Source organism: Fusarium keratoplasticum, chromosome 4 (genome assembly GCF_025433545.1).
Source record: "Fusarium keratoplasticum isolate Fu6.1 chromosome 4, whole genome shotgun sequence".
Taxonomy (NCBI): domain Eukaryota; kingdom Fungi; phylum Ascomycota; class Sordariomycetes; order Hypocreales; family Nectriaceae; genus Fusarium; species Fusarium keratoplasticum.
Genome location: NC_070532.1, coordinates 4,812,379 through 4,825,156, shown reverse-complemented (window position 1 = coordinate 4,825,156; position 12,778 = coordinate 4,812,379). Strand labels below are relative to the sequence as shown.

General features: G+C 53.2%; 5 protein-coding genes across 5 annotated transcripts; 3 read left to right on the top strand and 2 right to left on the bottom strand.

Annotated features, from left to right (window-relative positions):
* Positions 1-42: 42 nt before the first annotated feature.
* On the bottom strand, positions 43-1,848 carry NCS57_00650800 (Zn(2)-C6 fungal-type domain-containing protein; the record flags this gene model as incomplete). The annotated part of the gene is made up of 2 exons (XM_053056394.1): positions 43-1,738; positions 1,790-1,848. The coding sequence occupies 2 exons, from the start codon at positions 1,846-1,848 to the stop codon at positions 43-45; spliced, it is 1,755 nt and encodes a 584-aa protein (XP_052915349.1).
* A 701-nt stretch (positions 1,849-2,549) lies between these two features.
* On the top strand, positions 2,550-4,524 carry NCS57_00650700 (Beta-lactamase domain-containing protein; the record flags this gene model as incomplete). Its single annotated transcript, XM_053056393.1, has 4 exons — positions 2,550-3,090; positions 3,143-3,271; positions 3,322-3,598; positions 3,654-4,524. 4 exons carry the CDS (start codon positions 2,550-2,552, stop codon positions 4,522-4,524), a joined length of 1,818 nt encoding a protein of 605 aa, XP_052915348.1.
* Positions 4,525-4,681: 157 nt separating this feature from the next.
* On the bottom strand, positions 4,682-5,533 carry NCS57_00650600 (EKC/KEOPS complex subunit BUD32; the record flags this gene model as incomplete). Its single annotated transcript, XM_053056392.1, has 1 exon — positions 4,682-5,533. The coding sequence occupies one exon, from the start codon at positions 5,531-5,533 to the stop codon at positions 4,682-4,684; it is 852 nt and encodes a 283-aa protein (XP_052915347.1).
* A 796-nt stretch (positions 5,534-6,329) lies between these two features.
* NCS57_00650500 (FAD-binding PCMH-type domain-containing protein) lies at positions 6,330-7,931 on the top strand (the record flags this gene model as incomplete). The annotated part of the gene is made up of 3 exons (XM_053056391.1): positions 6,330-6,652; positions 6,702-6,909; positions 6,960-7,931. The coding sequence occupies 3 exons, from the start codon at positions 6,330-6,332 to the stop codon at positions 7,929-7,931; spliced, it is 1,503 nt and encodes a 500-aa protein (XP_052915346.1).
* Positions 7,932-9,443: 1,512 nt separating this feature from the next.
* Positions 9,444-11,555, top strand: NCS57_00650400 (Pyruvate decarboxylase; the record flags this gene model as incomplete). The annotated part of the gene is made up of 3 exons (XM_053056390.1): positions 9,444-9,860; positions 9,915-11,247; positions 11,296-11,555. 3 exons carry the CDS (start codon positions 9,444-9,446, stop codon positions 11,553-11,555), a joined length of 2,010 nt encoding a protein of 669 aa, XP_052915345.1.
* Between the last annotated feature and the right edge of the window lie 1,223 nt (positions 11,556-12,778).

Here is a 12,778-nt window from a genome sequence, read left to right as displayed (position 1 = left end):
CTGAATCCGAGATGGATTCAGAAATGAGTCTGGCTACGAGGCTCACCATGTCAATGGCGCTTCTCGTCCAGGCCCATCATCAAGCCATTCCGCCAAAGTCTGCATCTTCACACGCGCCGTGTGTGCCCCCGTGAATCTGAAAACGGCCCAGCGCACTTGGCAGCTTTCGGGAATGACTTCTACCTCGTCAAGCCCGGCTTGACCAGCCATTTCCCCTCCCCTTGCATCCCGAAACAGCGCAATCTCGTGCTCAAGACACGCCTCCAAGAAGGCTGCGGTAAATAAGCTGTCCCACAGGCCTTCGCGTCGAGGATACTGCCTCAGTAGCGCCATAGCACGGCGCCGCAACGCCAGAGTCGGGCCAGTAGCAGCTACCACAAAGACTGGCTGCGTGATCGAAAGCGAGGGGAAGAATTCTCTTGCGCCAGATCTTTCGTGCCTAGCCTCATTCCCAAATACGGACTCGGCCATGTTCAGCAGCTGGATGGCGTGTGCTTTGAGATCGGTGTGCGAGTCACCCATGAGGTAGTCTAACAGCGGGTGGCATACTGCTCGAAAGACTCGGAGGGAGTCTATCGCCTTATTTCGGTGTTGCGTCGAGGATGAGAGTTGGTCTGGCGGCCCGAAGCACAGACAGTCGCCCGAACTGTCCGAAACAAACATATTGAGAGCCGTATTCAACTCGTGAAAGGCTCGAGTATAGGGTTGCTGCTGGCTGATGGGATTCTCAATCGCTTTATCAGCACCTCCAAGAGTCCCAGCTTTGTCTGGTCGGATACGTTGTGATAAGAGTATCAGCGCATCGAGCAACGATTGAAACGCCCTTCCAGCACGCGCAATGCTCTCCGGTGTCGCTCGAGACGGCACACATCTGCTATGTTGGCAGATCCTTGAAGACTCGGTCGGGTTCGGTGCAGTATAGTATCGCCAAGCGGTATACGCGTCAACATCCCTGAGAAGCTCAGGTGCTTCGTTTGCGTTGCGATTGTTGAGAGCTTGAGACTGGAGTTCAAGGCTGGCAATGATGGAGAGGACGGCTTTATACGACACTGAGCTGGCTGTGAGGTATTCAGGCACTTTGGATTGGTTTACTCGGGTTGCGTTCAGCTTGGATTGGCTTGGGTTAGAGTTTTGCAGCTCTCTCAACAGACTCTTTGCCGCTGCAAGATGGACTCCAGATTGAGAGTGTAGACCTTGAATACTGCATAGATAGGTGAACAACACACTCGCAATCAGCGCCCTCCATCTTTCTTCGGGTGGCGTCCGTGAAGATGGCAGATGGACGAGGTGCTTGACAGCCTGGTTATACTGATGCACTGCAAAGGGCGAGGTTGAACCCGCACGACCAGAGCCCCGGCTTGCAAGATAACCTTGGTGCGCCGCTCCAAGACTCACCACGGCGTGCCAGATGGCTGGATCCGAGTGGCAAGTGCGCGGTATATCAGTCAGCCAAAAGTCGGCATCGAAGACGCCGGCAAACTCGGAGGCTGTGACATCTAGGAAGAAGCGGTAGCTACGGAGTTCTTGGTCATTTCTCCTTGGCAATGGCAATCCCAAGGACATGGAAATAGTAGCGTTTCGCCTGGGTATCCGGGTCTCAGAGGACGGGGTGTTTGCTGAAGGTGGAGGGGATGGCAGCTCAGTGCTGTTGTTGTCTGCATATCCGTCACACTTTCGGCCAGTGGAGAGGCAGCGATTGCACGACGGCTTTTGCTCGTCACACCGCACTCTTCGTATCCTATGTAGGAGTTAGGAAATTTAACAGTGATCTTATGAGTTCATGACTTACTTGCAAGTAATGCAATCCGTTCTTTTTCGGGGGTGAAAGGCACGCTTCCTATGACCCATGGCGAACATACCATGGCCTTGTTCAACCATGTGTCGGCGGCAGGACTTGTAGCTTGTGATCGTTCTTCAGGTTAGAGACGCGACAGGGTGACGCGTAACAAGCCAGATACTCAATTTTCTTCTTGTGCCCTTGCCCCTTGAGCTTCGTCAAGCAGAGTGGCAGTGTACGGACCAGCCCCCAGTGTAAGCATACGGTTAGTTCGTTAGAAGCCCGTGCACCTTCAAAATATCTGGGTGAGATTATGCGACCTGACCAATAAGACGCTCAGTTGAGCACTCGTCAACTCTGATTCGTCTACCCTTCGACATAACGACGGGTCATGCCTAACGAACCCCCATAGCTTGTAAGTGAGAAAGCCTTCTCCTGTGCAGCTGAGCGGGGATATCAATCCTGGCAACAAATTCATACATCTAAGCCTCGTGATGACCCGGCCGATTCGACGTATATCCTTGCCCTCAAGTATTTCCAGGTCCTCTGCTTACGGTCATCCTTGACGAACTCCCCAATAGGATGTTGTGTTGGACTTGGGCTTTCTATGATTGGGCGGGCAGCCCGTGTTATAGAACGTGTGTAGACAAGCCTACGAGCAGAATGGTCAACTCAACAAGGCATGCAAACTATTTAATCGCGAGGTCACCACCATGATACTCTCCTCAACAACATCTGTTCTCATACACGGATTACGGCCAGCTCACTCATCATGTTCATCAACCCTTCAAAGACACCGAGACTTGTCCTTGGCCTCTTGACTCTCCTCAGCTTGTCTGAGGCCCAGACCGCCCATGACTGCCCTCTATGGGGCCCTATTTATCCTGCTCCCACCAATGTACTCAAGTCAACCATTGTCACCAAAGCCATCGACAACTTGAAACAAAGCCTCGATGCAGCTTTGAGCAACGGGACTCTAGGCGCTGCCAACGCCTCCTTCCATCTCGAAGTCTTCTCCACGGATCAACATCTTCTCAACTACAGCTATGCCGCACCCCAGATCAAGGACTCACTCACCGCAGGCCTCCTGAACAGGGACACCGTCTTCCGGATTGGAAGCGTCTCCAAGCTGGTGGCGGTTTACACCCTATTGGCAGCCACTGGCATGGAGTACATCAACGATCCCGTCACGAAATGGGTCCCCGAACTCGCAGCTGCTTCCGTACCTGATGATAGCGCCGTTGATGCGGTGCGATGGCAGGATATCACGATCGGAGCTCTGGCAGGGCACCAGGCTGGCCTGTTGAAGGATTGTATGTGATTTGTCTTTTGCTTGTTCAACTCTGATATTGACTTGGGCTACAGTTTCAGTTGCTGACCTTACCTTTGCCTACAACGCTTCCACTGAAAAGCAGCTCGGTCTTCCTGTCCTACCAAATAATGAGATCCCAAGTTGTGGCAGCGATACCAAATTGCCTGCCTGCTCGAGACAAGGTATGCTGTCCCACGGAATACTGTCTCATCATTTACTCACCTTGATATAGAATTCTTTGAAGGTATAAAGGCTCTCCACCCAGTGACAGCGCCGTTCAACATGCCCATCTACTCCAATCCCGCTTTCCAAATCCTAGCCTACGCCTTGGAGGGCATTACAAACAAGACCTTCTCTGAAGTCTTTGAGTCAAGCATTGTGCGCCCTCTTCACTTGAACGCCACGTACCTATCAACGCCACCGGTAACCGACAACCTGAATGCCATCATCCCCGGAGGCGAGATTGAAAGCGGTTGGAAGATTGATGTAGGAGATGAGACTTCGAGCGCGTGAGTATGGTCTACAATTGGGTTCCACTCTTTCTAACATTCGAGGCCATCTCAGTCAGGGCATTATGCTATCCACCGGATCTGACATGGCAGCCATCGGCCAGTCGATTCTTTCCTCATCTCTTTTATCCCCAGTGGTGACGCGCCGGTGGCTGAAGCCCATATCCAACACCCCAGATGGCCATTTCTCAGTCGGCATGCCCTGGGAAATTCGACGAATAGAAACCCCCGCGGTTCCAGGTGCATCGTCCAAGGCATCGGGGACCCGCCTGGTTGATCTCTACACCAAAAACGGCGGAATTCTGGCCTACTATGCCCAGATGGCCCTCTCGCCCGATCATGGACTTGGGTTTATGGTCACCATAGCTGGCAGGCCCCCAATTAGTGGACCAGATCGAAGGTCTCTTGAGATGAATATCATCAACGAGATGGTGACAGACATAATGGTCCCAGCCTTTGAGGCTGCCGCCGCTGAGCAGGCCATCAAGAACCTTGCGGGTACGTACGTTGCGACTGATAACTCTATGGAGATGACGATTGTTGGTCTGGACGGATATATGGGCCTTGGAGTCCAGAATTGGACTTCGGGAGACCTTGACTTGCTCGTCACATACTATGCAGCCCTGTCGGTGGCCGATTCTGTGTCCAGCACAAGTCCAAGGGCGAATCTGCGCCTCTACCCTGTCGGACTTCACGGAGGCGGCAAAGTGGCTTTCAGGGGCGTATACGGTCTAAACACCAACGAAAGCGTATTTGGTTCAAGAGATGAGCCTTGGCTTGGCGGTTGTGGTGCCTGGGCTGGGGTTGGCGAACCGCCATACGGCAACGTTGGGCTCGACGACTTTGTGTTTGATGTTGACGAGGATGGGAGGGCTACCGCTATCACGGCTCGAGGGGCAAGGAAGACTCTTCAGAGGAAGGCATAGATGATTCTGCCTCTGAGCGGCAGACTGACTGGCAGCTTAATTCAGTGGTAATGGCTGAATGTTAGATATCTTCCAATATTGCAGTATGACTCCAGCCCATGACATGTCCAAAGTGACCGTCGCATCGCCCATAACGTCCTTAGTGGCCTCTAGTCAATCATTCATCTCCGCCATTCGGTTTTGATGCCCGGAGTACGCTTTGTATATCATCAACTACTTGAGCTGACGACTCGTATTCGCCCATCCAGCACTTCCGGATGACTTGACCTCCCTTTTCGTCTTCCAGCATGGGAAATTCGCCTGCCCTGAAGCGACGTTGCACCTCGCCGCCTTCGTCAACAGGGTCAAGATCTAGAAACAGTCTCTGGCCTGTCATGATGGAGTAGATGGCTGTCCCTAAAGCAAAACGATCGGTCTGGTAATCACAACAGTCTTCGTCATCCCGGGGCATGGATGAAAGGGTATTATACCGGGCACCTCCATCAAGAGCGGCGGTCCCATCCGGATGAAGAAGAATTCCTTCAAAGTCGCCAATCTTGATGTTGAGAGCCAGGTCCAAGAGGAGGTTTCCGGTTGTTATGTCGCAGTGGACAACTTGGTTGGAGTGAACAAAGGTCAGACCCTCGGCAGCTTGCAATGCCCATTTCAATCTTTGGCCAAGTGACGTGTCAGGATGCGAAACGAGGTATCTCTGGACTGAACCATTGGGCATGTATTCGAGGAGGAGCCCATCTTCATGTCTTCCCTTGACAGAAATGATTCTCTCGTGGTGCCCTATCCTCTTGAGGATCTTTTCCTCAATCTGCAGCCCGCGCAAAGAGACCTCCCTCATCCGTCTCCTGTATTTCCAGCCGGCAGCCGAGTAAGCGGACTCATCCTCATGTGGCGGGACAATGGGAAATTTGAGTACTGTCTGGTCATCAATAAGCGCCACGTAGTTGCTTCCGCTTGCGTCAAGGAATTTTTGAATCCCCCGAGGGTACCATGGGAGAAAGGAATAGTCGCTCATGGCAAGTTTTGTTATGTACTAGTCGAACAGACGCATGGCGAATACCATGTCAGTTAGATTCCCCTCAGTTGGCCCACTAAGCTGACTCACCCAAGGAGGAATGTACCTTTGGCAGCCTGGAGGCCGTCCAACCATAAGAACAGGACCCCATGCATCACCTCACCAGACAACAATAGGCAACATCACTACCTGCATCCTTGCCTAGCATCCATCCCATCCAAGGTGCTAGTGCATCAACAGCCTGATAAAAGGGCAATGCTAATCTTGGATTCGAGGTCTAACTGTCTCAAATGAGCGACTATGGAGTTTGAAATAGTTACGTTCTGCTTATCGAGTTTGAGAATGTGAGTGTTGTTACACCAAGTAAACTTGCATCATGAGTCTTTGCCACCAAGCTCCGACCCATGTCCTCAGCTACGGCTTGAATTGCAATCCACACCTTCTTAGCAATTTTGCATCGGCATGCCAACCGTCATGGTCTTTCAACAGAGCCAGTTACACTTTACCGACCGATTCACCTGTCATTAGGTCTGTGTAGTAAAGGCAGCCGATAAGATATCTGTGCAACTCATGCCCCAGATGAATCCCCCATTCAACTATGCCACAGGCACGGCTACCAACATTGATTGCGACTTCCTCGCTTGTTCCCTGCCAAAGTAGGATGATTCAGACGGAAGGCATCATCCCGATGAACATGTTGGTCTTTGAAAATCCCACAGGCCACGCACAAAAGTTCGATGATGCATCGGCTTGCGGCACAACCTACCTACGATAACCTTGAGTATATATAGCCATCATGCGTTTATCACTGATCCTAGCCCCTCAAGTTCCTCTCTTCCATCTTTTACTCTTCATATCCTACTTTATCGACATGGGGAGCGGCACCAGCACGCCCATTCGTGACTGCCTCGATGCCGTCTGTGCAAACCGCCCCGACTGCGTCAGATATCCTGGTGAAAACCTCTTCTTCCCTTGGGCGATACCGTTCAATCTCGAGTTTCCAGTGACCCCGGCGGCAGTTCTTCGACCCAGGACTGCCATCGATGTCTCGGGAGCGGTCAAATGCGCAAAGGAAAACGGATTCAAGGTCCAGGCAAGATCTGGCGGTCACTCATACGGGTAAGGGCATCATCAGGGAGATCACTTCTAGCTGTGCTAATGAGAACAGCAATTTTGGCCTCGGGGGGGTTGACGGAGCTGTAGTGCTTGATCTGAGGAACCTCAAAAACTTCACTATGGACCACTCGACGTGGCAAGCGTCAATCGGTGGAGGGATGCATCTTGGAGAACTAGACGCGCATCTTCATGCCAATGGTGGAAGGGCCATGGCTCACGGAACGTGTTCGAGTGTGGGCGTAGGGGGTCACTTCACAATTGTAAGTTTCACCGACTTGATGCATTTCAACAGTGGCTAATACGGAAAAAGGGCGGCCTCGGACCAATCTCGCGCCTGTGGGGTACCTCTCTCGATCACGTAGTCCAAGTTGAAGTGGTAACAGCAGACGGAACCATCCGTACAGCGAGCCAGACGGAGAATACGGATCTCTTCTGGGCGCTGCGCGGTGCTGGAGCCAACTTCGGTATCGTCACCAAGTTCGTGGTGAAGACTCACCCGGAGCCCAACGGTATTGTCGAATACAGCTACAACTTTGCCTTTGGTACCCCAGGAAACATGTCGACTCTATACAGGGATTGGCAGGCGCTGATTGCTGATCCAACCCTTGATCGACGGTTTGCAAGCCTCTTTGTCGTCCAACCACTAGGCGTACTCATCACAGGAACCTTCTTCGGGACTGATGCAGAGTACCGCGCATCCGGAATCCCTGATCGACTCCCTGGGGCCAAGGATGGTGCTATCTGGCTGACGAACTGGATGGGCCACCTCTTACATGAAGCAGAAAGAGTGGGATGCGCAGCGATGAGTCTCCCTACGGCGTTCTACACCAAATCATTGGCCTTACGGAGGAAAGACAGACTAAACGAGACGGCTGTTAGCGACATATTCGCTTTCCTTGAGAACAAGAAGAGTCAAACGGCTCCCTTCGTCATCCTCTTCAACACCGAAGGCGGTGCAACGGCCGACACGGCGGGCAACGCGACCGCATACCCACACCGGGACAAGATAATGATGTACCAGTCCTACGGCGCCGGAGTGGGCAAAGTATCGGACTCAACACGGAGTCTTCTAGACGGCGTACACGAGCGGATCTTACGAGCGGCCCCGGGCGCCCGATCCACGTACGCCGGGTACGTGGACGGGTGGATGAACCGGACGGCGGCACAGAATCTCTACTGGGCGGACAACCTAGAGAGGCTGACGCGGGTAAAGAGGACGTGGGACCCGGAGGACGTGTTCAGCAATCCGCAAGGCGTGGAGCCGGCTGATCATGAGACGTGACCTCGATGGCGGACGGACCTATAAAGTGCATGCCGAAACGGGCTCCGATGGATGCCGAGACGGGCCCCGATGGCCGTGTTTGGATGCCGATAAAGGCTGGGGTGTGCTGAGCGTACTTGTGTAGCACAGATGTTGAACACAAAACACAGACCATTGTCGTCAATGTCTGTGATACTTTTCAGCGTGATGCCTTAAGATGTTGACCGCCCACTCATGATACCATCGCTTATACAGTACAGGCCCAAAGGTGGCATGCGAAGAGGATCCTCAACCCACCAAGGGGAGTCCTGTCGGCGGCTGAATTCCCCACCCTGCAAGCACCTCAAGTTCAGGTCGATGTCGAGGGTCCTTGCCTGACCACGTTGTCGTCTCGTGTCTGGATAAAATAGCATGAGGCTCTGGGCCAGGGGATGCACGTGGGAAATCAAATCCTCAAGGTGCGCACGGCTATTCATAGGGTGAGATTGACAAAGATATTTCATAAGGTGAGATTGACAAAGATATTGCCTCGGAGAGTACGCCTTATCAAGAGGTTCAACTCTATGCACGCCATGCCAAATAGGCTTGTCAAGAACGCCCTATTCCCACAATTTAGCTCCCGCGCAACCCCGCATCCTCTATCTTGTCTCCCTCTGGGTAACTCAACCCGAATCTCTCTATGTGCCCTCGTGAGCATCATCATCTCCGCGTCTTGATACGGCCAGCCACGGCACAAAGACCCACCAAGACGTAACAGAGGGCATTAACAAATTCCAAATGTTTGCATCCGCGGGGAAGGGAGCGGAGAAGGTTGTTGCGGTTCGACGAGGCGGCAAACAAAACCCGGACTTTTGGGAGCTAGTTATGCTTTGTTTCTTCTTTCATACATCTTAAAACTAACAAACTTGACTTTCCAACTCTACACGTCATTGGTTCTTGGGCTTGAAGCTATCACCAGACGAGTTGTACGTGAGGTAGGTTCATTGACGTGTTGTTGTTATCTTGCACTTTACCACACTCTTACCTTGACCTGTATCCTTGGCATCCCTGCTGGCCATACATACCTACCACCCTCACTTACATCCTCACTCACCTTTTCTCACCTTGACAACCCCCCCGACACCGAACTCACCCACCCTGTCATCTCGCAAACAACCTTCCCTTCGCCTACCAACATCATATCCACAAATCCCTATACCCGCCCACTCCCCGTTCCGTCCCTGGTCCAAGTGCTCCCGTCTCATCTGCTGTTCACCATCCACTCCTCGTCTGATTCCCGTCGTTTAATCCAAGATGCCCCAACCCCCGGTCGCTGCAAGACGGAGCCTCCACAAGGAACCCCCCATCATCACATCCCGTCTCTCACTCCCGGTCGCCAAGGCGGGCCGCTAACACACCCCTGCCCTACCCCTCCGTCCTCCGATCCCCGGGACCCCTTCGGCAACATCACAGCGTGTCTCCTCATGTCCCACGTCCACAGTAGGAACTGCGGAATACTGACAATGCGCCATAAAAGCACAATCCTACCGAACCATGGCCATGCTGCAGCGCTCCGGATTGGTCGCCCCGAGCCTCTGGGTGCGCCGTGGACCTGCAGGGGCCTCTGCTCTGCGCGGATATAACACCGCTGCCGCATCCTCCTCCATCCGCGGGCGTCATTCTGCTTCTTCTTCAACTCGTCATACAGTAGCAGCCAGGGACCAAAAGTCTGGTCCTTCGACTGCTCTGCATATCCCTTCCCCAAAAAGTCTCATCTCTCGTCCGTATTCGACAGCAAACCCCAAGATGTACACCGCATCTTTTGCCTTCTTTGAGGCCATCTGGGAGGCCGGAATCACCCATTGCTTTGTCAACTTGGGTTCCGACCACCCCAGTATTATCGAGGCCATGGTGAAGGGTCAACGTGAGGCCAAGGGCAAATTTCCCACAATCATCACCTGTCCTAATGAGGTATGTCTGGCCTTGCAGACTTGACTCCAAGAGACTAACGTGATGGTTTGAAAGATGGTGGCCATGTCCATGGCCGATGGCTATGCCCGGTTAACAGGCAAGCCTCAGTGCGTTATCGTGCATGTTGATGTTGGTACTCAGGGCCTTGGAGCGGCTGTCCATAATGCCTCCACTGGCAGAGCCCCTGTCTTGGTGTTCGCTGGTCTTTCACCTTTTACCCAGGAGGGAGAGCACCGCGGCAGCCGTACCGAGTACATTCACTGGATCCAGGATGTCCCCGATCAGAAACAGATCCTCTCCCAGTACTGCCGGTACTCTGCCGAGATCAAGACTGGATCCAACGTTAAGCAAATGGTCAACCGCGCCCTGCAGTTCGCCACCTCAGACCCTCAAGGTCCGGTATATCTGTGCGGTGCACGAGAGGTGATGGAGGCTGATCTCCAGCCCTATTCCCTCAAGCAGCAGCACTGGGACCCCATCGAGCTCGGAGGACTTCCCAAGAGCGCCGTCACCAAGATTTCCGAGGCCCTGGCTGGCGCCAAGTCACCCCTTCTGGTCACAGGGTACTCTGGTCGAAACCACCAGATCCCCGGCGCACTGGTCGAGCTGGCGAACAAGGTCAAGGGACTCCGAGTGCTGGACACTGGCGGTAGTGATATGTGCTTCCCCGCGGACCACCCCGCTTGGCTTGGTCTGCGATTCGGCGCTGATGACGCCATCACCACTGCCGACACCATTGTCGTCCTTGACTGCGACGTGCCCTGGATCCAGACCCGATGCAAGCCTCGGGAGGATGCCAAGATCTTTCATATCGATGTTGATCCCCTGAAGCAGCAGATGCCTGTCTTTTATATCCAGTCTGATGCTCGATATCGAGCCGATGCCTTGACGGCAGTGCAGCAAATTACCGAGGCCCTTAACAAGGAGGAGCTCAGCAGCAAGCTCCAGGCCAGTGCTGCCGAGGCTGAAGAGGAACGATCCAAGGCATACCAGAACAAGTTGGCGACAATCGCCAAGGCGGCCGAGCCCCTGGCGGACGGCAGCTTCGGCACCGGTCACCTCTCCAAGACGCTCCGCGACCTCTGCCCCGAGGACACGCTCTGGGCCATTGAGGCTGTCACCAACACGCAGTTCGTGCACGACAACCTGCAGCCCAAGATCCCTGGTTCGTGGATTAACTGCGGTGGTGGTGGCCTTGGCTGGTCCGGCGGTGGTGCTCTGGGTATCAAGCTGGCGACTGACGCTGAGAATGGCGGCAAGAACAAGGGCAAGTTTGTGGTGCAAATTGTGGGAGACGGAACATATCTCTTTACTGTCCCTGGCAGCGTCTACTGGATCTCAAGACGATACAACATTCCCGTCCTGACAATTGTGCTAAACAACAAGGGTAAGTGGGATGAAATACCATCATGAACAACTTACTGACTCTCGACAGGTTGGAACGCTCCCCGCAGATCTCTACTACTCGTCCACCCCGACGGTCTTGGCTCCAAGGCCACAAACGAAGAGATCAACATCTCGTTCGACCCGGTGCCCGACTACTCCGGCATCGCCAAGGCCGCCGCGGGCGGAGACATCCACGCTGCCAAGGTAGACCAGGCGTCTGAGCTGGAGAGCGTGCTCAAGGAGGCCATCGCAAAGGTGCAGGCAGGCCAGACAGCTGTGGTGGACTGCAAGGTGGCGCCCGACTGCTAAGGGATAACACGCAGAGATAATGAAATTTTCATGATAGAAAGATAATAAAGCGATGGTTCTAGACCTATGAGGCTCCTCGGAAAATACACATGAGACGACGCTAGCATGTGATTAACTGATAGCACGATTTCGGTTGATTCGCCTGCATATTTTCTTTCATGTGTCTTGTCATCGTATCTGCTCCATTGACAGACAGCTCCGCTTCGTTCTAGGCGATTGACTGCATAAGGTGAACCAGTGGGGATCTTTGTTAAAGATTGATTGATTGTTGCGTGGGAACCTCGTATCTTGGCTCTCAACACGGAAACATCTCCACCCCGAGATCAAGACGCATTCATACAAAGTTCCGAGCCGTTTATTGTAAGTTTGAAACGAAAACAAATGGACCCGGTCCCTGGCAGCTGGGTCACAAGATGCAGTAGCTTTGGGCCCAATACGAATGCCTCAATGCGAGACACGCTGGCAAGACCTGCGTATCATGGAGGCCACGAGGGAGCAGTTCCTGCATCAATCGACGATTCCGGACATTTAGCTTCAAAACGTCCGTCTTCAGTCGTATCTGGTGCAATTGCGGAGACTCTTGGTCGCTCCAGACATTGCCACTCAATATTGTCTCATTTCCATCTCGTGTTGTCTCTCTCCAAACGTGGCAAGGGCGCTTGGGGGTTGCAGAAGCGAAGTCTGATGTTGGAGTCGCGACATCGAATCCATCCCCCGTTTTCTGTAGATCCCTTCAGGTCAGCAGGTTGCGTGCCCCTCCCCGCCTAAAATCCGGGGCGACCGCCACCTCCCGGACGCGCTGTAGCGCCGCCTCATTAGCGAGAGTGCTCTGTGCTGGGGTCAAAAATAATGAGACATTGAAGGTTAAGTCCTCTCAAATACTGTTGGTGTACGACGTAATGATTCATATAAAAATACTGAAATAATAGATAAGATACAACCATATTCTCCAATTTATTTAAATGTAATTTTTATCATTCTTATTATCTCTCTGTAGCTCCCATTCGTGGAGGATATTTTAACACTCCGTACTGCCTGGTATTGTCTTTTTTGCCCCTCCTGCCCTGTAGCGTCCTAAGCGCCCATCACCCTAGCCTCGACTAGGAAGTTGAGGGCGGCGCAGAGAGGACCCGGCGATTCGATCAACAGCCAGGAAAAAGCACGTAAATCATCAGGCGACATTTCGCCCATGGACCTCTTGGCGAGGGGAGGTGATCATCTCT